At 41.0% G+C, this 24,595-nt stretch overlaps 1 protein-coding gene across 15 annotated transcripts in view; it reads right to left on the bottom strand.

The window, feature by feature from the left end:
• GK5 (glycerol kinase 5) overlaps nucleotides 1–24,595 on the bottom strand; it is an 83,440-nt gene that overhangs the window by 9,588 nt on the left and 49,257 nt on the right. For 3 of the 15 annotated variants that reach the window (XM_038417443.2, XM_043492882.1, XM_043492883.1), the window contains 5 exons: nucleotides 20,793–20,897; nucleotides 19,356–19,450; nucleotides 19,147–19,245; nucleotides 11,892–11,995; nucleotides 313–372 (listed from right to left, as the gene is read on the bottom strand). In XM_038417443.2, coding sequence (XP_038273371.1) covers nucleotides 313–372; nucleotides 11,892–11,995; nucleotides 19,147–19,245; nucleotides 19,356–19,450; nucleotides 20,793–20,897 — 463 coding nt within the window. Of the gene's footprint in view, nucleotides 1–312; nucleotides 373–5,687; nucleotides 5,884–11,891; nucleotides 11,996–19,146; nucleotides 19,246–19,355; nucleotides 19,451–20,792; nucleotides 20,898–24,595 lie in introns of all 15 variants that reach the window. The other 12 variants (XM_043492886.1, XM_043492887.1, XM_038417446.2 and 9 more) reach the window with 12 other exon arrangements.

The raw sequence follows: 24,595 nt of genomic DNA, 5'->3' as shown, positions 1-24,595 counted from the left end.
CTACCTGCACCCACTGAATATTGCAGAGAAAATTAATAAAACCAAATTTGTTCCGACTTCTATTAAAGAAAACCTGAGGGTGAAAGTTCAATACCAACTCATATTCACCAATGCAGATTTAGAATCCATATCACTTTTGAAGTTACGTCAACAGGAAAGCTACACTTAGGGCTGTTATCCACTTTTCAGTAATGGAATGTTCACAGAAAGACAAACTGAATAACAAAGTTCTAGAGCATATCTGTTTTACTTGAACTCACAAACACCAAACAAAATTTATGACTTGTGATATTAAAAATAATACAAACATACCGAATATTTGTAAGTGGAACCCGCATCTCTTTCACAAAGGTATCATACAGCTGTTTGTTTCTTTAAAAAAAATATTTGTAGAAATTAATGTTGTATTTATACACAACGTATATTCTAAAAACTGTGTTCAATATCTATACAGTATGCAAGGAGATTATATGACAATGTGACAGCAGTTTTGTCAAAATTGCCTGCGACAGTTGACAAGTTCCCAGCATGGACTGAATGATTAAAAAATGAATGGACACTGGTTTCTGTTACACACCATTAGGGGCTTTGTGCTGGGAGAGCAGCTGAGCCCTGCTTAGGGGGTGGGGCTTCTGACTATGGGTCCTATAGAGGTAGCCAGCCAGTCAGGCAGCGGCACAGACAGCTGCAGTGGCACAGGAGCTAGCAAACAGAGCTCTAAACAGGGGAGTCTGAGTGGGAGTTTGTGTTGTGGTGCTTGTTTGGGGTTTGCTTTTGCTGGGGGGGAGGGTGGTCTTTTTGGTGTGGCTTGTGTTTCCCAAATTAACAGGACTTAGGTGGGAAGGCGATGACAGATACAGAGGCAGCTGTGGGAGTGACTCCTGTAGTGGAAGACACATTGAGGATGACTGGATGTGGAAGCTGTGGTATGTACATGATCCTGGAGGGGGGACCTGGTAAGAGTTTTTTCTGCATGAAATGCCGTCTGATAGAGCTGATGGAGGAAAAGATCTGAGGTTTGGAGATGCAGGTGGAAAGTCTCTGAGTTTAGGAAGGGGTTTGAGCAGATGATGGAGCAAAGATATGAGGTATCTGAAGGGAAAAGCTCAGACTCACGGATGGAAGCAGGGCTGGGGAATTTTGAGGGGAGACTGGGTGAGGAAAGTGGTCAGTGGAAACATGTGACTAAAAGAACCAGGCAGAGGAAAAGATGGGCTAGTGAAGGAGAAATAGAGCTTAGGAATAGGTTTGCAGAGTTGGAAAATGAAGAAGGGGCTCAGCAGGTACTTGTTGAAGGTGGAAGGGTAAGGAAGAAGAGAAGAGAGGCTAGTCCTATAGGAAAAGCGGAAGAGTCAAGGGAAACTACACCAAATATGAGCCCCAGGAGGATACAGGATGGGTTGAAGAAGATTATAAGGGAAAATAGGAATGGAAAGAACTTGCAGCCAGAGGGAACAGGGGAGAGACTGGAGAATAGCACCGTCACCAGGAAAAGGCAGGTCTATGTGATCGGGGACTCTTTATTAAGAGGAATAGACAGGCCTGTAACTAGAGCTGATCCAGAGAATAGAAGGGTGTGCTGTCTTCCGGGTGCTAAGATACGGGATGTAGACCTGAGGTTGAAAAGGATCCTAGAGGGAGCAGGAAAGAATCCCCTAATTATCCTTCATGTGGGAACAAATGATACGGCTAGATTCTCGCTGGAAAGTATTAAGGGAGACTATGCTAGGCTGGGGAAGACGCTTAAGGAAATTGAGGCTCAAGTGATCTTTAGCGGGATCCTTCCTGTTCCTAGAGAAGGGCAACAAAGGTCTGACAAGATTATGACTGTCAACAGATGGCTTAGGCAGTGGTGCTATAAGGAGGGCTTTGGGATGTATGGCCACTGGGAGGCATTCACGGACAGAGGACAGTTCTCTCGGAATGGACTTCATTTGAGTAGGGAAGGAAATAGACTTCTAGGATCGAGGCTGGCACAACTGATAAAGAGAGCTTTAAACTAGGAATTAGGGGGAGATGGATGGGAGATGTCCAGAAAATCTCCACGCCAGATTTTAGCATTGAGAGGGAAGAAGACGAAGTAAGAAAGGATACAGCCATGGGTAGGAGAATGTATATAAGGAGCGAGGGCAGTGTGGATACTAGTCTAATAGGTTATACTGGCTGTAGAATGACTATGCCTAATAGGGTACAAAATGTGAGCGAGGCCAAACAGCAAAAATTAAGATGTTTATACACCAATGCGAGGAGCCTAGGTAACAAAATGGAGGAACTAGAGCTACTGGTGCAGGAAGAGAAACCAGATATTATAGGGATAACAGAAACATGGTGGAATAGTAGTCATGACTGGACTACAGGTATTGAAGGGTATGTGCTGTTTAGGAAAGACAGAAACAAAGGTAAAGGTGGTGGAGTAGCATTGTATATCAATGATGAGGTAGAATGTAAAGAAATAAGAAGTGATGCAATGGATAAGACAGAGTCCGTCTGGGCAAAAATTACATTGGGGAAGAAAACTAGTAAAGCCTCTCCTACGATAGTGCTTGGGGTGTGCTATAGACCTCCGGGATCTAATTTGGATATGGATAGAGCCCTTTTTAATGTCTTTAATAAAGTAAATACTAATGGAAACTGCGTGATCATGGGAGACTTTAACTTCCCAGATATAGACTGGAGGACCAGTGCTAGTAATAATAATAGGGCTCAGATTTTCCTAGATGCAATAGCTGATGGATTCCTTCATCAAGTAGTTGCTGAACCGACTAGAGGGGATGCCATTTTAGATTTAATTTTGGTGAATAGCGAGGACCTCATAGAAAAAATGGTTGTAGGGGACAATCTTGGCTCAAGTGATCATGAGCTAATTCAGTTCAAACTAAATGGAAGGATTAACAAAAATAAATCTGCAACTAGGGTTTTTGATTTCAAAAGGGCTGACTTTCAAAAATTAAGGAAATTAGTTAGGGAAGTGGATTGGACTGAAGAATTTATGGATCTAAAGGTAGAGGAGGCCTGGGATTACTTTAAATCAAAACTGCAGAAGCTATCAGAAGCCTGTATCCCAAGAAAGGGGAAAAAATTCATAGGAAGGAGTTGTAGACCAAGCTGGATGAGCAAGCGTCTTAGAGAGGTGATTAAGAAGAAGCAGAAAGCATACAGGGAGTGGAAGATGGGAGGGATCAGCAAGGAAAGCTACCTAATTGAGGTCAGAACATGTAGAGATAAAATGAGACAGGCTAAAAGTCGAGTAGAGTTGGACCTTGCAAAGGGAATTAAAACCAATAGTAAAAGGTTCTATAGCCATATAAATAAGAAGAAAACTAAGAAAGAAGAAGTGGGGCCGCTCAACACTGAGGATGGAGTGGAGGTTAAAGATAATCTAGGCATGGCCCAATATCTAAACAAATACTTTGCCTCAGTCTTTAATAAGGCTAAAGAGGATCTTGGGGATAATGGTAGCATGACAAATGGGAATGAGGATATAGAGGTAGATATTACCATATCTGAGGTAGAAGCAAAACTGAAACAGCTTAATGGGACTAAATCGGGGGGCCCAGATAATCTTCATCCAAGAATATTAAAGGAATTGGCACCTGAAATTGCAAGCCCATTAGCAAGAATTTTTAATGAATCTGTAAACTCAGGAGTAGTACCGAATGATTGGAGAATTGCTCATATAGGTCCTATTTTTAAGAAAGGAAAAAAAAGTGATCCAGGTAACTACAGGCCAGTTAGTTTGACATCTGTAGTATGCAAGGTCCTGGAAAAAATTTTGAAGGAGAAATTAGTTAAGGACATTGAAGTCAATGGTAAATGGGACAAAATAAAACATGGTTTTACAAAAGGTAGATCGTGCCAAACCAACCTAATCTTTTTTGAAAAGGTAACAGATTTTTTAGGAAAAATCATTTAAAGGAAATGCAGTGGATCTAATTTACCTAGATTTCAGTAAGGCATTTGATACCATGCCACATGGGGAATTATTAGTTAAATTGGAGAAGATGGGGATCAATATGAACATCAAAAGGTGGATAAGGAATTGGTTAAAGGGGAGACTACAACGGGTCCTACTAAAAGGCGAACTGTCAGGTTGGAGGGAGGTTACCAGTGGAGTTCCTCAGGGATCGGTTTTGGGACCAATCTTATTTAATCTTTTTATTACTGACCTTGGCACAAAAAGTGGGAGTGTGCTAATAAAGTTTGCAGATGATACAAAGCTGGGAGGTATTGCCAATTCGGAGAAGGATCGGGATATTCTACAGGAGGATCTGGATGACCTTGTAAACTGGAGTAATAGTAATAGGATGAAATTTAATAGCGAGAAGTGTAAGGTTATGCATTTAGGGATTAATAAGAATTTTAGTTATAAGTTGGGGACGCATCAATTAGAAGTAACAGAAGAGGAGAAGGACCTTGGAGTATTGGTTGATCATAGGATGACTATGAGCTGCCAATGTGATATGGCTGTGAAAAAAGCTAATGTGGTTTTGGGATGCATCAGGAGAGGCATTTCCAGTAGGGATAAGGAAGTTTTAGTACTGTTATACAAGGCACTGGTGAGACCTCACCTAGAATACTGTGTGCAGTTCTGGTCTCCCATGTTTAAAAAGGATGAATTCAAACTGGAGCAGGTACAGAGAAGGGCTACTAGGATGATCCGAGGAATGGAAAACTTGTCTTATGAAAGGAGACTTAAGGAGCTTGGCTTGTTTAGCCTAACTAAAAGAAGGTTGAGGGGAGATATGATTGCTCTCTATAAATATATCAGAGGAATAAATACAGGAGAGGGAGAGGAATTATTTCAGCTCAGCACCAATGTGGACACAAGAACAAATGGATATAAACTGGCCACCAGGAAGTTTAGACTTGAAATCAGACGAAGGTTTTTAACCATCAGAGGAGTGAAGTTTTGGAATAGCCTTCCAAGGGAAGCAGTGGGGGCAAAAGATCTATCTGGTTTTAAGATTCTACTTGATAAGTTTATGGAGGAGATGGTATGATGGGATAATGGGATTTTGGTAAGTAATTGATCTTTAAATATTCAGGGTAAATAGGCCAAATCCCCTGAGATGGGATATTAGATGGATGGGAGCTGAGTTACCCAGGAAAGAATTTTCTGTAGTATCTGGCTGGTGAATCTTGCCCATATGCTCAGGGTTTAGCTGATTGCCATATTTGGGGTCGGGAAGGAATTTTCCTCCAGGGCAGATTGGAGAGGCCCTGGAGGTTTTTTGCCTTCCTCTGTAGCATGGGGCATGGTTGACTTGAGGGAGGCTTCTCTGCTCCTTGAAGTCTTTGAACCATGATTTAAGGACTTCAATAGCTCAGACATGGGTGAGATTTTTCATAGGAGTGGGTGGGTGAGATTCTGTGGCCTGCGCTGTGCAGGAGGTCGGACTAGATGATCAGAATGGTCCGTTCTGACCTTAGTATCTATGAATCTATGATAATGCTCTTGTGGCCCTGTCAGGATCAGGACCAACTGTGCTAGGCACTGTATAAGGAGATATGGTTTCTGCCCCAAAGTGCTTACAGTTTATTTAAGAGATGTTACAGCAGGTGGATGCAACATACAACATTAAGAACTGGAAGTAAAGAAAAACATTAACCACAGCGTCAGCCAAAAAACCCCAGCCCCAGCTGCTTTTTAAAGGGAGACAAGATGCTACAAAATGGAGGTTACTTACTGTAACTGGAAGTTCTTTGAGATGCATGTATTCCACATCTGGGTATGCATGCTCACCTTGCACTTGAGTCTGGAATTTCTTCAAAGCAGTGTCCGCCTGTATACAGAAACTCTCCTCATGCTCCCGACTGAGGTACAAGAGGCAGTGCTGGTTAACACCTCTCCATTTTCTCTTCTTACAACAATCCAAATGGATCCTAAGCAGGGGGATGGAGGGTGGGTAGTGAAATACTGACAGAGACCAAATTTTTCGATGACCCTCCAGTTACAGTAAGTAATCTCCATTTGTTCTTTGAGAGATGGTCCCTATTGTATATTCCATACATGGGTGACTGTCAAGCAGCGTTCTGACCTGAGGGGGGTAAAAAGAAACTGGCAGCAGAGATGTTTTTAGTGCTGCAGTTCTATGCTCTAACTCAAGTAGCAAAGGTGGATGCAGCCGTAGTATGACATGAAAGTATGGAAGGAATTCCAAGTCGCTGCTCTGCAGATATCCTGCAGTGCCTGTGTGAAGTAGGCTGTGATATGCTCAGGAGGGGGAAATTGCTATTTTTGCAGTACTCTAAGATCCATCCTGAAACCCATTTAGAAATCCTCTGAGGATATGGCTTATCCCTGCAACCTTTCTGCCAAGGCTCCAGAGACTTTTCCTGGATTTGGTGGGCAATGAAGATTGTGTCAGTTGTCCTGTAGGATGGTCTAAAACTGCACTGAGATTCCGGAAATATTCCCTCAGAAAGGGGAAGTAATTGAATAAGAAGATACAGGCAACAATCTTCCCTGCTGTAGACAGCAAGCCAATGCCTCGATAATTTCCACACTTCAATTTATCTCCTTTCTTAAAGATTTTAACAATGTTGGCATTTCTCAAGTCTCCCAGAATCTTCTCATCATACCAGATATGAGGAAAAAGTTTGTGGAGCATCCTTACCAGCAAAGTCAGGATCTGTACATGGCCTTCATCAATTTGACAAAGGCTTTCAATTCAGTCAATCGTGAAGCCCCGTGAAAGGTGCTGGCCAGATTTGGCTGCCCTCCAAAATTTATTAAGGTCCTAACACTTGTTCACGATCAGATGACTGCTCCCGTTCTCTGTAATTGCCTGGAGACAGATCCTTTTGTCATCAAAACTGGGGTTAGGCAAGGATGCATTATTACCCCAACTCTGTTCTCCATCTATTTAGCAGACATTTTGGTCCTTGTTGAAGAGTGCCTCCCCAGTGGAGTTGACATTCAATACAGAATGGATGGGTGACTTTTTCCATCTTCAATGCCTCCATTTTAAGTCTAAAGTTCATAGGGCGTCCATTACTGATCTTCAGTATGCTGATGACTGTGCCATCCTCATGCACACTGTGAAATGACCTTCAGTCCACACTGGATTTTTTTGCACAAGCTTACCAAAGCCTAGGACTTTCACTCAATATTGAGAGGACTAAAGTGCTCCATCAACCTGCTTCAGGCCTTACACATGACCCACCACAAATCACCTTCGAGGAACGGACTTTGGAGGCAGTCGAGTACTTCTGCTACCTCTGTAGCCAACGTTCTCAAAATGCAAAAATTGACAGTGAGATCCAGCACAGGATCCAGTGTGCAAGTTTTTCCTTTGGGAAATTGTTCTGACACATTTTCATGGACCGTGACCCACCAAGATCCAGGTTTATAAGATAATTGTTATAACAAGGTGGCTACTCCTTTATGGATTCGAAACTTCGGTGACCTACTGACAGCACCTCAAGAGTCTGGAGAGGACCACCAATGATACCTCCAGAAGATCCTTCGCATCAAGTGGAAAGATCGCCACACAAATGCTAGCATTCTCACTGAAGCCAATGTCTCCAGCACTGAAGCAATGATTCTTATGCATCAACTCTGCTGGGCTGGACATTGTGTGCAGATACCAGACTCTGGCTTCCCGCAATAAATCCCCTACTCTCAGGCCACACATGGTCAGAGATCATGTGGTGGTCAGAGGAAATGCTACAAAGACTCACCAAAATCGTATTTCAAGAAAACCGATGTGCATATCACAAGCTGGGAGGAGTAAGCCACCAACTGACCTCAATGGTGCCACATCTTCCATCAGGCAGTGGCCCACTTTGAGGAGAAGCATCTTGCCCTTGAAGCTGAAAAGAGAGAGAAGGAAGGAGGAAAAATTTTTTTTCTACCAGCAGGCAGCTGACCCACCAAGAAATGTTTGTACCTACTGCGGTCAGATCTGTGGTTCCAGGATTGGACTCCTGAGTCATCTCAGAACCCAGAAGTAAATCTGCGGTAGAGATCATCCTTGAATTGAGGGATCACCAATGATGATGATCTGCCAAGGCAGCAAAGAGTCTTGGAGATTTTCTAATGGGTTTGGTTCTCTGCAGGTAGAATGCCAGAGTGTGCCTGAATCAAAAGAGAAAAGTCTCTTCTCCTTGGAAGAAGCATGGGGTTTTGGGAAGAATACAGGTAAGTATATTAATTGATGTGGAACTCAGACAAAACCTTGGTGAGGAATTTGGGGTGTAATTTAAGGGAAATCTTGTGAAATTCTATATAAGCAGGGTCTGACATCATGGTTCCCAGATCACTGACTCTTTTTACCAAAAAGTGATGGCTACTAAAGAATGTCAACTTAATGGGCAGGTGGGTCATGGCACATGTCACCAACAGTTTGAAGGGTGGGCCTGAGAGTATTAAAGGACAAAGTTAAGGTCCCATTGAGGTGTAGGTTTAATGACCGGGGGGAAGTCCTGATCACATCCTTCATAAATCAAACTGTGATCAGGGGTATGAAGATAGAACATCCTTTCACCAGCTGTAGAAGGCACTAATTTCTGCTAGGTGTACTCAGTGAACTGAGGTCTAAGCCTGCGACCTTTAAGAAGAAGAGATAGTCTAGGATAACTGAAATTCCCACAATATCAAGTGAATGCTTCTGGTGATGCACCCAGGCCAAAAATCTCTGCCATTTAGCTAGGTAGCAGAGTCTACTAGAATCCCTCCTGCTTTGGGTCAGGATTTCCTGAATAGGGGAAGAGTCTGAGTGTTCTATCTCCAACCTCCATCCAAACACCAGGCTGTGAGGTGGAGTGAGCTCAGGATGTGGTGCTTGACTTTTTCCCCATACTGAATTAGGAGACCTTGAACTGCATGGATTCTGATAAGGGGACATGTGGACATTGTTAGGAGCTCTGTGAACCAGAACTGTTTGGGTTGGTATGGTGCTAGGAGGATGATGATGGCTCGGTTGTGCCAGATCTTTCATATAACTTGCAGTTGCCGAGGGATGGGAAGAAATGTTTATCTGAGATTGTCTGTTATGTAGAGCATCACCTTGAGCGTCTTGGCCTCTGGTTCCTCTGGAGCAATACATGGGAAGCTTTCTGTTTGTATTGGATGCAAAAGGTCCCCTAGCGGAGTCCCTATCACGTGAATATGGTAGTTAGACTGTGTCATGGATCTCCCATTTGTGGCCTGCAGAGAAGCTTCTGCTTAATCTGTCTGCCAGGGAGCTCTGAACAGCCAGTAGGTAGGTGGCGTGTACAGTGATGACTTCTAATAAACCAGTTCCAAAGTCTGATCACTTCTAGGCAGAGGGGACGAGATTTCATTCCTCCCTGTTTATACAGACCACTGTGGTGATGTCTGCCATTATTAGTATGTGGAGTGAGTGGATAGAAGGCCTTGCATACCAGTCAGACCGCTCTGAGCTCCAGTAAGCTTATATGTAGCCTAGACTCTCATGGCGTCCAAATACCCTGATCTTTGTGGCAGTTCAAGTGTTTGCCCCTACCTGTGAGAGAGGCATCTGTCATGATGGTGGCCCTTGGTATGGAAGAGCTGAAGGGAGTCCATGAATTTGTTCGGGTTGGATCACCAAGCGAGGAAGGTGAGAACTCCAGAGGAAACAGTGATTTTGGAGTTGATGTGATCCCTGTTTGGTTGGTAAATCAAGTGGATCCAAGCTTATAGACACTGCAAGTGGAGTCTGGTGAAAAGTGTCATGTAAGGCCACATAGCCACATGCACTAACAGGGAGAGATACTGATGCACCATAGTTCAAGATTTGCAGGTGATGAGAGAGATATCAGGTTGCTCGTCGCATAAAATGTGTCTGGAAGGAGGAAAGCTCTTGCAGAGACTGAGTCCAGACATGCTCCTATAAAATGTATTGTCCTCATGGGTGACAAACACCTAAGGTGGCAGATGCTCTGAAAAAACTATTGCTGATATGACTTTTTGGCGAGATCAGCTTACCAGGAGCCAGTCGTCCAGGTATGGAAATATTGTATATCCCTGACATCTCATCTGGACCGCTACCATTGGGAAAACTTTAATGGTGGCTCCCATGGAAATCAATTCCAGATGTCCCTGGGGAGGTCATAACTGGATAGATAATAATGCCTTGTCTGTCAGGGCTCCTGTGTCTTCACAGAGATACTGGTGCAGCTATCTTCTCTGATTCTGAGGATGGCTCCATTGGTTGATACCAAGATGCTCCGGCCCAATGGATGGAGATGGGATCTCTCCTGAGATAATGGTAACAATTCCTCCTCTGGGGTAAAGACATCTCTTAGGAGGGCAGGGCCAAAAGAAGTGGAGACTGCATATAGGGAAGGAAGTTATCTGGTGTTACAAAGGTCTCCCTAGAGCCCAAAGTCTGAGGAGTTCCAACATTCACCAAAGGTTCTGGTTTGTCTGACATGGCCTGATTGTCTTTGTATTGACAAGGGGGTACCAATGACAAATCCAGACTTGCTCTCAGAGATGGGACTGGAGGGCGTTTATCTTTGCCTCCTGGTATCGCAGTTACCAGCAGATCCGTTTTCTGTGCCTTATCCTCCAGCCTGGAAGTCTTCAGTGGAGCTGGTTCTGTGGGTCCCATATGCAACATCTCACTCAACCTGGACTGGCTTGGAGAGGAAACAAGTTTCTTCTGGACAGTCCGCTGCAGGGATCAGTCCTTCTGCACAGGCTTGTGCTTGGAGGGGCTCTGCTAGTCAGCTAGTACAGGGGGGTCACCCGAGCTTGAGTCAGACGGAGCCTCTTCCATCAGGAACTTTTTCAATCGGAGCTCTTGGGCCTCTCTAGTTCTGGGTGGGAAGGATTTACAGATAATAAACTTCACAGAGATATGTACCTCACCCAGACAGTAGAGGCACCAGCGATGCCCACTGCTGATGGAGGAAGAGCGAGGGCAGGAGACTCAGTTCTTGAATCCTGGGCATAGTCCTGGGATCAGGGAGGATGTCCCTCCAACTGGGGAGTGAGGGCAGGGATATTCTATTCTATACTAAACTATATACTAACTAGAATTCCTAAGCTATGATATAAACTATTTACCATTAAATTTTACAGATTTTGCAATAGTGAAGGAGGACATGATTCCAACTCAGGCCATGCGGTGATAAGTAGGAACTGGGAGGCGTCAACCCACATTACCTCTTATACCCGTGGTCTGGAGCACAAGTAGAGTTACTGTGCCTGTGCAGGTCAACGGACACTGCTTTGAAGAAATTCCAGACTTGGGCACACAGAGCACATGAGTACTAATATGTGGAATACACATACCTAAGGACCATCACTCAAAGAAGTAGTTTAACTTACCCTAATAGTTATAGGGAAAAACATACATCTGGAAGGAAAAGATATATTTGAAGCTTTTTTTGCCAGCTCTTCGGATGAGATTTTCAGCTTTCCATGTATGCGAAAGACACATACCCCAATTCAGCAGCCAATGTATCTTCTGTCTCTCCTATGTATTTTTAAAATGCCTATCACCATGTTATATAAACACGGAGGACCTAAGAATTAACCCAGCAGCCTCCAACTTCATGCCTACTTAAAATAGGTTGAAAGTGAAAAGTGGCTTACTTTCCACATAAAGGCAGTGAGGAAACAAGGGCAAACGTCAGGTAGAAGACAGATTTTGGACATGTAGAAGGGCCAAGTCCATTTTAATTTGAGAACTGTTATGCTGGGTCAGTTGTTAACAAAAACAGTAACCCCTGATAAATATACAAGGCTTCCTGTCAGTGTCAATTAATATAATAAATTACCGCTGTTAGCATTTTATAAATTGCTGAAGTCCATGCATTCATGTAACAAGTGATTATCTGACTTCACACAGTGAGTGACCAAAATACAGAATAATTAGATGAGAGGAAAACACAAATCCTAAAGATAATAAATTAAGAAAGACTGCACTCAATACCTAAAAGCGATAGATTCCAACACAGCTCGTATAAGATGGTTTCTGGTAGTGGAAGGTTTCAGCCCCATAAAGGAAGCACATGCATAAGGATCATTCACAGGAACCTGAAATAAAGGTTTGACAACAAAATTAATTACTGAGTTATATTTGTAGCATTTTGAAAAAAGATACAAGTAGTAAAAAAAAAATAACTTACACATGACAATTACACGAAGCATAATGAGAAGAAGAAAATTAAGACAATATGTAAACATTGGATAGTGTTATTTTAGCTGTCTATATTTCAGAAAAATCATTTTCAAATCAGTTTCTTTCACAGGTTTCCAATTACTGCATTTGTTTTTCCTCACAGAATTCTTAACACTAAATATCACTCATTGTACTACCTATAAAAATATACATATAGTACACATCAACTAAAGTACAAGTGTCTAAGATAGAGTACAGTGTTATTAAAGTTGGGGGAGGTTTTTTTTTGGAGGGGGAGGGGGTTACTGATTTTCCCCATACTTTTTGTACAGAAAAAATTCATTAATATAATACAGTAGCCTTGAAGAAGCCAGTCAATTTAAATTACGTAATGTAATTGCACTAATGTTTTGAATGGCATAATGATGCGACACACTAATTCTGGCTGTCTCATAAAGTACTCTCCTTTCATAGGATGACAAGCAGATTGGTTTTTGCATCCATCTCTGCGCTCCATTGTTTCAGTGGATTTGAGTGACAGACTGTCACTCTACTTGCCCTTAAATGCATTAAGACAATGTTAAATATTTTTTCAATTTTAAAAATAATACGACATTTTAAAAAACTTTCCAGGATTTTTATTTAGTTCGCTAAATATCTGCTATACAAAATTATGAAGTAGCCCTAATTTTAATCATATTGTGACATCAAAAAATCGCAAAACACCACCAAAAATATCAAGGAAGTATAAATTACTTTAAACTACAAATATAAGAGTAGGCATCTGTGGGGGAAACTGGGAATGCATTAAAGCCCAACCCTGACAGGTGCTGAACTTCCAAATATTCCCATAGACTTTGGTAAGAGTTGTTGATGCTCAGTACTTCGGATGTAAATGAAGTGACAACCCACTTGCCCAGATGAAGGCTACTATGTTGCACACTGAGACTTAATTCAGAAATTAGTTATGTTTAAAGTAGGTAAAGAATATATTCAGTTCTCCAGTGTACAACCACCTTTTCCAACTTGTCAAGCGTTTAAGCCAACCATACTATTAATAAAAGGTTCCTTGTTGACAAGTGTGTGGATTGTCAGATATAAGCAAATAAATAGGAAGGAAAGGACTCATGATATATATTAAAGGTGAATGTCTAGAGGACCAGTTTTATTCATTTTGTTTAAAAGCTTTATTTGCATTTTTATAACATATCACACATAATATACATGTATGACTTACACAAAGGTAAGATGACATGTATGACTTAGAACAAAGGTAAGATGAGTGAGTGATAATACATCAAGGAAATATGCATTTTAAATTTGTACAGCAGGAATGCTTCTGTCCCATTATGAGAAATGCACCACATCACAGCAATATCACCCAAGTTAAGAGAGGAGAAGCCTTGTCCTCATTCTCATAATAGGAACTGTCAGAGAAACATTTGACTATCTAGGAAATGAACATATTGCCTCCATAACATGTCCAACCCCTGCTATCCTGATGTCTATGAAACCTAACCAAGCGATCAAATTTAGATTCCTGGAAGACAGTTGGAGCTAACCTGTACAGCAGGGTAGATATGTCATGGTTGAGCTCCAGAATTGCTTACTCCACTTCAGGTGCCTACTTCATACCATAAATCTATTCAGTATTTCACCCTCTTCCCCCTCACCCCACCTCCCCACACACTGTATAGATATAAAGAATTTGTGACTTATGATGTAGTATAAAAAGTTGTTTAGGAGAACGTTGTGATAGCTGTGTTACTCAAAAATAGCAATGCCTGAGTAAGTTTCTCAATCATCCTGATTAAGGGATGATCAACCTGTATCATCATGTATTCTGTATGTGTCATATATTACAGAATAGCTGTTTTAGAAACATTTAAGAGTTGTTAAAATAATTCATTTCTTTCTGTAAAGTCACAAGTCCAACTGTACAAGGCTTGTAAGGAGCCATAAGAAAGTCTCTAAAAATTGCCTAAACTAGCATTTCTACAGTGAAAAATGTCCACAACTTTGAAGTTTGATATCTCAAGCCCTTCTGGTGCTGGGAGTTGTGGATCCTAAGAGATCTTTTAGTCAATGGTATGGAGTTCCCATTTCTAGTCCTCTCAAGATGAGAGGGCCTTGGGCCGGGGTAATTTTGCGGGGGAAATGGGAAATTGCAAAAAATTCTGTGAGAAGAGGTTTTCACACAAGTTGATTAAGAAATTTGTAAAACGTTGGGATGAAAGTTCCTACCTAAATTATTTTAGATATTTATATGGTATTAATTGCAGAGAATAGGAAGACAAGGTTCCTCAGAAAAACATTAGTAGTGAATATTTTAAGGCATGTAACATTTAGGCCTTAAACTATCTAACATCATCTCTTTAAGCTTTGCAAGTGGGTAAATATAAAGGTCTGGTCTACTCTACAGATGTATAATCAGTATAAACTATGTCACTCAGGGAGGAGGTGGGGGGGAATCCACACCCCTGAGCAACAATAGTCATACTGACTTCACCCATCATGTAGACAGCGCTATGCTGGCAGGAGAGCTTCTCCTGCTGACATAGCTACTGCCTCTCAAGAGGTGGATTAACTATGCCGACAGGAGAGCTCTCTTCCCTATGCGTACAGCGTCTTCATTAAAGAGCAACAGCGCTGCAGCTGGATGGAGCATTTTAATATAGACTTGCCCAAAGCAGGACATCAGCTGTGATCACATTAATTGTATCTGCATGCAGGCCATCCTTTTTGGCATCTTAAGTAACAACTAGTAATTTCTTTTGATTTACACAAGTATCAAAAGACATCTAAACTAAGCTGACCCCACCAACAGCCTGCAACACAACTCCCACAAAAATTTCCATACAAATCTCAACCTCAATCAAGTCTCTTTCTCTTCAAAAGCCTGAGTAAAATAGGCATGCTACATAACATGCTCTGAATCTCAGCAGAACCAAACAGTTCCAGATGAAGTGAGACAATAGCTGATGGACCCTCATAGAGAACACTTCAGTACCAGCAACCTGTGTTAAATTGAGAGGGATCCAATTCAAAATGTCTCTACTGACTAAAATGAAGCAATAGGCATGGGGAGGGAGTTAGTCTCCCAGGTAGAAAGTCCTAAGGGCTTTATAGGTCAGAAATAGCAAGTCAAACTCCACTCCAACAGGAAACCAGTGAAGATTATAGAATTCTAGTGTCATATGCTCCCATAAATACCATCTTCAGAGGCTATATGCTTCAACACCTAAGTTTCCAGGATGATTTGAGCTGAAGCTCTGCATAGAACACACTTAACTAAACCAGTCTGTGTGTGACAAAGGCATGAATCATGGTAATAAGGTCTGCATTCAAAAGAAACAGCTGCAACCTCACAAACCAAACGTAGATGGAAAAAGTATTCTGGGGTACCAATGATATGATAATCCAGTAGCAACTGAGGATCCAATCAATACCATGAGACTGTGAACCCAAGTCACAAATGGCATGCCCACCTGCACTACTAAAGGAGGAAGTGATATCTTTGTGTCTAATCTTGTAGCTCCTCCCCATACTTATTAATATCACTCCAGTCTTAATTGGGCTGAATTTCAGCCAACTAGATCTAATTTATGCCCCAACAACATTGGGCTAGGTGGAACAATTGCACTGACTGGGTCAGAAAGCACAAAGATATAAAGTGGGGCGGCAGAGTACTGAAAACATGACTGCCCCGTAATTCCTCACTAACCTTCTTACAAGCCCCTACCCATATTGAACAGTTTGAGAAGACAAATTTTGTGGAACTCGACACGACAGGAGCCTTAAGGAGGAGAATCAGCTGCCCCACAACGCCCTCTTCGATATTCAGCCAGGAAAGAATGGAGACACCCAAGAGCAGCAGCATCCACTTCTGCTGCAGTCAAGCTATCAACACTCCACAATCAATAGTATTGAAAACACCCACTATATCCAACAATATCAACACACACCAGATCTTCACCCATTGTTAAAAAGAAATCTAAATGCTGCCAGTGCCATTTCTATCCCATACCCAAGCCTGTACCTAGATCATCAAAGGTCTAGGAGACTTAAGGTATTTAGATCCTCTGAGAACCATCTCATCATCCCAGCCTTCTCTACAACCTTGACAAAGAATTGAAGATTTGATAGTAGCCAACTGTCAGTGTCAACTGTGGACGATCTGATCAAAACCTACATTATAACAGCTTCCTTAAGAAAAGCTGGTACCATGAGGTCTCTAATGTAGGCACTGACAATCGTCACCAGCAACAGACCTAGTATCTCCCTGCTGGTCTTCACCAGCAAGGAAGAAAAGTTGCATGTTGTGGAATCAAGCACTCCCAACATCTCTAGTTCTTAAGCATTACAGGCCTAAAATTTCAGAAAAGATTCAGTTTATGTCCCCCTCAAAATTTGGGTCTGCAAATACAAAAACTTAGCCAGAATCCATTCTATTTTACCCATAATGGAAGGAAATCAAATAAGCCACCAAATGAAGGCAGCTTAGATTAACTAAACAGCCTACTTCTCAAAATAAATCTACTGATCAAGATTTTGTGGACTCTCTCGTGGAAACAAAGAGCCCCTTTCTTTGCCTTTTCCCATTAGTGCTTTAGAGATGAGGTAAGATAAAGAGGTTGAGATTCTGCTTTTTAAATAACAGACTGTGGGAATAATAAAGTGGGCAGACTGGCATACACCTGTCAAAACTAAGTACCGTACTTTTGGATCTAAGGTAGAAAAGCGGCAAAACCTAGAAAAGTGGCAAAAAAACCCCATTTTTTTTATTTAAATCGGATTATTTGGTAAAATGCTTTTTGAGGAAAAAAACCTATCTAAAGATAGTTTTAAATACAATATAGCTCAAAGATATCTCATCATAGAATAGGGATTATAAATTATAATTCTATAGTTTGAGACAATATATTTATGTAATGTTTAAGAAAAGGTTTGCAAATGAGTTCCAATAGTTCATGGATTAGGGACCCAATTTTATGGGGTTCCAGGGGCTTCTATATAGATTTTTTAGATTAAACTTTCTATCTACCCAATGGGACTCTGTATCTTCTAGACTGAGCACTATCAGAGATGCTTAGTTTTGCAGTTCTCAAACTGTGGATGTATCTCCAGTGATAACATGCTTGTTAACAGCAAAAATGTTTTAAATAAATAAATAAAATAAATAAATATAGAGAGAGACGAAATAACAGACCTCAACCCTATTTTCCTTTCCCCCTGCAAATTTGTGTTCACAGAGTTAATCCCTTACGTCTCTCTAAAAGTGAAAAGTTTCAAAAAGTTCAATGAACAGAAGATTGTTGGAGGTGGAATAGATCTGGACAAGGAGAAGACGTCTGGAGATAAAGTTGAGAAGGGAGGGACAAACAGTAGAAAAAAAAGTGAAATGGTTTGAGCAGCATATTCCAGAAGTCTTGAGGTCTTTCTGAGTGTAGCCTTCATTGATTTGAGATCTACCATATCATTCTCTCACTAGAAGGGAAAACCTATAATGGCAGCAGGCTGTAAACGAGATTCAGTTTGGGAATATTTTAATGAAGTTCCTCTACCTGTGGGTAAGACAGGCATGCATGCAAAATGCAAGCAGTGCAACAAAGAAATACAAGGCCCGGTTGTCCAAATGAAACATCATCATGAGAAGTGTTTCTTCTCAGGAGGAAGCTGCACTGAAGATGATGAAAGGAACATGTCTGAATATGCAAGACCTTCAGGTTGGTAAACTTTTTTATTTCATACTTCTTTCTTCAGGACTGCCTGTCTTCCTTCTGGACTATTCTTGAATTCTCATGTTTGAGCAAAAAACACAGTTGTTACTCTATGGTACTATCATTTTAGATGCAGTTGTGATAAAAAATAAATAGCTGAAATAGGCAGATCTTCCTTTTACAATTTCACCATTAAAGTAGTACTGAGTGTCAGTGAATGCAATGAGTAATATTAAATGAGCAGTATGGTAATAATAATTAAATAACTGCATTGACTTATTTTGTTTAGGAGAACCCATCCTCAACATACAGGATTCTGAAGACTATCTACCTTCAAGATCACCATCATTTTCTATAGTTTCAGAGTTATCTGCCAATGATAGTGTTTCAGTCACATCATGCATGTCACATAGCCACAGTATATCACCTGTAGCAAAAGAAAAAAAAAATCTCCATCATCCAGAAACAACCATAGGTAAGTTTGTGATAAGAACCAGCAGATTACAAAAAGAGGTAATTGATGAAAAAATTGCCCGGTTTGTTTATGCAACAAACTCTCCTTTCCGTATGATTAAGAACCCACGCTTCATTAACATGGTTCAGTCATTAAGACCTGGATACAGTCCACCCAACAGTGCAGATGTTGCAGGCAAACTGCAGGATAAAGTGTATGAAAGAGAAATTGAGCACTGTGCAAAAGGTCTAGAGGGTGAAATTGTTAACCTGATGGGTGGAGCAATGTCCACAATGATCCTGTTGTATGTGCTTGTGTGACAACAGAAGAAGGGAATGCATGGGGGGAATACAAAGAGTCCCTGGCATGAGGAAAGGGGGAGTTGTAGGAGTACCTGAAATACAGGGAAAGAAGAGGGTGGTGCACAGGGAGCTTGTGGGAGAAACTGCAGAATGCTAAAAGCCCCTGGTGTGTGCAATGAGCTCAGCCTATGAAGCAACTCTCTAGTATATTTTAACAAGATTGTGTTGTGCATACTGAGAACTACAAGAAAACAGAAATCTACAGTTAAAAATTAAATCCACATGCCACCATATAGTTGATTAAACAGTCATTAGTGCTATGCTTTAAGGCTCTGATTCAGGAAAGCAACCTTATTCAGGGAAGTTCTTAAGCACTTAGTTAATGCTTTCTTGAATCGTGGCTGTGCAAAGAAATGGCATAAAACCAATACTTCGAGTCCAGCTCGATTCTTTGGAAGAATAAGCTGGTGGTCAAGGCACTGGACTGAAATGCAAGAGATCTGGGTTCTGTTCTTGTGACACTGGGCAAATCACTTAATCTGTCTGTACCGCAGTTCCCCATCTGTAAAATGGGAATAATATTTCCCTACCTCACGTGTTTTTTTTGAGGATACATTCATTAATGTTTTTAGATGTTCAGATACCACAGAGGCCCTCAGATACCACCGTGATGGGCATGGAACAAGAACCTGAATAGAACAGAATAGATACCATGATAATGGGCAAATTGACAGATATCAATGTTTAAACAGGACACAAAAAATCATGTGTGTCATATTATTAAGGATGGTATTTTTACCTGCAAACCACTAAAAGATGGAACAAAACAAACTCCTTCAGAATCAATCACACTTCGTGCCATTCTTGATGTCTCATCTACACTGGTGAAAAGATCTGTAGGGGTCCACATAAAAAAGTCAACTGACTAAATTATTTACTTTTACTTTTCTTAATAAATTATTACAGTCAAGATTCTAAATTAAATATTTCACCTGGCACATATTAAGAAAAAAAATCTCTTTCTAAATTTCAATTCCATCAGCCCCATGAAAGAGAACTATCCAGGATCAAGAAACCAAATCCACAACCATCTTCAAGTATCCGTACCACACTATAGCCCATTAACTCTCAAAATCTTGTATCAAGGATAATTCCCTCTAGTCAGGGTAATATATATGGGACTTGTGGAAGCTAGCAATGCTACTCTAAATAAACTAATATATATAAGGATAATATAAAAGGATGTCTTCCCCCATAAGCTGTAACTCCCAGCCAAGATCCAACAAGACTACAGGTCAGATCCTTGGCACCCTGTTCTAGCTACACTGTGGTGCTTAGACAGTGCCAAGCAACCAGAATGAAGCCTTAACTGGACAGCTGGGGATTCCATTGGTGGGAGGGAATTACTAAGTGCCTTGAGGCTTCATATCACCCATTCCCAATCACCCAGCACAGATGACATCAAGGGAAGAAGGGGTATGGCTGGGGTGCCCTGTGAATTGATAATTCCCAGTTGGGATAATAGTCCTTAGGGCTGCATCAAGTTACAAAAGAGACTAAGCAGATGGAGTGGAAATGTGGCTTGGAACCCCTTCCCTCTTCTCCTTGCTCTCCGAACCTCACGTCCCAAACCAAGCACAGCTTGGCTAAGACCTGAGGATCAGGTCCTACAATCAGGAACTGAACAGAAGGCTCTTCTATGGTAGTACAGATTACTAACCACTAGGCTATTTGGAAGTCTATGGGCATGTCTACACTAGAAACTTAAGTCGACCTATGCTAAGTCAACTTACAACCACTGCAGTAATTACTATGGTGGCTGATGTCCACACTACCCTCCTTCTGTCTTCACCAGAAGTGCTTCCACTGAGTTAAGAGGGGCAGTGTGGGGGTTGAGAGTCCCAGTGTTAGTGCAGCAGCCGGACTCCCCACAGGGAGCTGGGAGCCTCCAAGCAGCAGCCAGGTTCTCCGTGGGGATTGGATTGTTGCAGCCTGGCTGGGAGCAGGGAGCCCAGGGGCAGTTGGGCTCTAGCTGGCGCCCCACACCTACCCCGATGATAGCCTGGCTTTCTTGTCAATTTCACGACTCCATGCTGGAGAAACTAGACAACTTATCTATTAAAGAGAACAAATGGAAGCTTAATACTATGAACAGGAGCCAGCTAGAGGACCCTATAAAGAAACATCTTACAGGGTTAATTGTTTTATAGCATTATACAATTGAAAAGTCACTTACCTAACTCCTTAGCCCATTTTATGGTAGATCCAGCGTCTGATGCATTGCCTTCAGCTAAGAAGACCACCTCTTTCCCAATCTTCCAACCAATCACTGGATACAGACCTTAAAATTTTGCACATTTGCGCGTGCGCACACACAATAAAAGAAAAGTAGTCAAGTCCACAAACTGCTTCCAGAGAGATTAAATAGAACACAACTAACAAAAAATCCTTAAATTGTAGTTGCAACTTTTGTCCACTTCCTTTACAAAATTCAACTTAAATGTCAGTGCTACAGCTTGAACATTTTGTGGGGTCTTAGAAGAAAATATTCCACAAAAAATTAATAGCAAAAGTAAACCAGACATGAATAATAATTTATTTTTAATAAAGGAAAATGCAATGCAACCTAAAATCAATTTAGAGTCACTATATCTAATTACAAAAAAAAGTCACTGAAAGAATAAAAAAAAACTACTAAAAATAGTTATTTTGAGAGCTTCATGAAGCAGTTCAGGATTTTAAAAAATTCAGAACCTTATTAGAAACAATAAGAAGTCTTAAAGCTGTTAAATTCTACAATTTAAAATATACACATACACTGTTAAAGCTATTTAACATGTACGTATGCTTTTCTTAAATTACAGAAGTTACTTTACACAATGGTTTCTAAAGGGATCTGAATATTCCTAATCCTAATGTAAATTAGGAGGCTTGAGCCTCCAAGTGGGAAATATACAGAGATACTGAAACATAAAACAGCAGTCCCAACTGAGAAAACAAATAAACAGAGTCTCACTCGTGGAAGATACTCAAATAGCGATAAAAAGTATTTCTGAAACTTCATTTTTCAGTATATGATTCTATGTAAGAGAAAGTTTCATAATTTGGCCTCCCTGTGTCCACAATGGCTCTTGCAAGCCACCTGTGATACTGTACTGTGTGATTTGCCTTATACAAAACAACAAAAATCCCATTTTAAAGTATGTGTAAGCGTATAAAACAAACAGCATGTATTTATGCACACATGACATGATAATTCAGTCTGTGTTGGAGTTCATGTCTAGCTAAGGAGTGATTCAGGAAACATAGATCATTTTGTGAAAAGGACACACTTGTACTAATAACAGCTCAAAAAGAAGAAAGAAAATGCAGAAATACAAGGGCAAATATGACATGGTTTTACATCAGTTAATTTGCAATTATACTGGGTAATGTGTTTCCACATGCTGCCTGCTGAAAGTATGAAGCCTTCAAAGCTGTTGTGACATTTGGAAACTAATTATACATGAAGATAAACCTGAGCATTTTTTTTTTTCCAGAGAAAGCTTAAAGCCTTGAAAAAACATTAACAAGTCTTGATTAAACTAGTAATGTTCAACACAAATGTCTCTCATTTGATATCTATACAAGCTGTACAGAGTATAAGGCACAACCCATTACACAGAACCTCATGTTTTCCTTTCCAAGAGACATGGTTTCAAATGTTAAAGGGTCTTCAAGCAATCACCAAACTGCAAACAGTGCCTTTGTCGAACTACACTGTTTCACACTTTATTAGTGATTAGGGTGACCAGATAGCAAGTGGGAAAAATCAGGACTGGGGGTGAGTGGGAGGGTAATAGGCACCTATACAAGACAAAACCCCAAACATAGGGACTGTCCCTATAAAAATCAGGACATCTGGTCACCCTATTAGTGATACAACTGAGGATGTCAGAACAGCTGCTTTCAAAATTCAGGGAATGGGTCTACTTAGCAATTCACCTGGTGTCTCTGGTATTGCATAGCTTTTACTCTGTGAGATGGCTGAGTGACTGTTCACTTACGAAAGACTCACACTTTTGTAAAGCTGTGCCAGAACACACATCAGGTGAAGTATTTGAGACAACTAAGGGGACAGGTTTCAGAGTAGCAGCCGTGTTAGTCTGTATCCGTAAAAAGAAAAGGAGTACTTGTGGCACCTTAGAGACTAACAAATTTATTAGAACATAAGCTTTCGTGATCTACAGCTCACTTCATCATACCGATGATGCATACCGATGAAGTGAGCTGTAGCTCACGAAAGCTTATGCTCTAATAAATTTGTTAGTCTCTAAGGTGCCACAAGTACTCCTTTTCTTTTCTCAGAGGACAGTCAAAGATTTGCACATGGAGTGGGAATTATTACAAAATCACTTTTACAACATTATAATCTGTACAAATGGAACCAATCCAACAAGAGGTGACAACTGCATCCTAATTGTACAAATCCAAAACGCTGCACCTAATGATTCCACTATTTCACATATAGCCAAGCTCCTGCTATTAAGAAGGTGTCTGAAAATCTTCATCAGATCTTTCATGAACCTGTTAAATAGTGATCATCATCAAAGATTATCCGGTGAATTTTCTACTTTTTGCACTCCTCCTCGGATGACATGATTCTTCCACCAGCAACTATTTCACACTGAAGTCAGGCAATTCTCAGGAAGTAAAGCACTACTCAAGCTTTTCAAATTAAGAGCAGGGGTTCAGAATTATCAGCAATCTCCCCTTGCTGATGGATTCAGTAATTCATGGCAGATGGCAAACAACGTATTTTGCCAACATTTCTGGATGCTTAATTGAGCTGAACAATTCTTCTCCGGAGACAGAATATGAATGTTCTGTCTATGTACAGCAAACAAGGTAGAAGCATTCATCAAAATATTTGGAAACTGGTCTTCCTGAATACAAAGGAGAAACTGGGGAGTCAATATTTCTTGTTTCAGACTTCATCAAGAGAAGGAACTAGCAGGCTGAGAACCACCAGAAACTCATAAATCAGCATCTGAGATATTAATTTCAAACCCCGTTTAGGAAATACTTTCCTGATGACTCAAACAGGGATCACCAACCCCTTCATCCAATATGCTGTTGACTCAGCACTGCAAGTTAAACTGAGAGACCTCTTGTATGACAAGCCTCTGTAACCAACTTTCACTGAAGGAGGAATATACAACATTTCTAAACATTAGTTTAGAAACTTCATCAGTCTCATTTTCATCTTTTTATCTCTGCTAGTCAGGCTTCTCTTTGGTTGTGACAATAAAAATGAAGCACACTCAATCATCTTTGATCAACAATGTCTTAAGCATGTATTCCCCCAATTCAGCTTCTTTCAGAAACAAGACAAGACACATCTATAACTGAAATGAGAAGGTAGTTAAAATTTTGGACTATCATTTTGCTTTTAGTAACTGGTGCTATGGTTAATTTCACCTCTCTGTTGTTACTGTTAGCGGTATTGGACAAGTGGACAAGCAAAACATTTGTTAAACTGGAAGGGGAAGCTTCAAAGTAATGCATACAAAAAGCAAACCTGAAGCCCAGCTCAGCCCAGTTGGCAGCCACTTTAAAGCATGCATGCTTCCACTGCTTTAGGCTACTGTCCTTCCGTGCCTCAATCCACTCCCCAATCCAGGGGCGCTCCAGCTTGGCCACCAACTCGTCCCTGGAGAAGCTTGTCTGGTCTTCTTCTCTTTTTCCTTCTCAGTTATCCTTCAGGCTGCTTCTCAGAGATGGGGAATTCCCCAACTCTCTCCTCCGGGTTTCCCTCCATCAACTGGGTTCACCCATTTTTTTTATGAAAACAAGCCTTCCTCTTCCCAAGCTGGACTTTATTTCTCATTAGTCTTAGCCCACCCTTCAGGTGCAAGCAGGACTGGCCTCCTGGTCCATATTAACCCTTTCACAGGATGTGTGAGGTAAACAGCCCATGACATTCCTATTGAAATTCAACTAAAATTCCATGGCAGTTAGGCCCTAACTCCCTTAGATGCCTTCGAAAATCCTACTTCA

Source organism: Dermochelys coriacea, chromosome 9 (assembly GCF_009764565.3).
Source record: "Dermochelys coriacea isolate rDerCor1 chromosome 9, rDerCor1.pri.v4, whole genome shotgun sequence".
NCBI lineage: Eukaryota > Metazoa > Chordata > Testudines > Dermochelyidae > Dermochelys > Dermochelys coriacea.
This window is presented reverse-complemented; position numbering and strand designations above follow the sequence as displayed.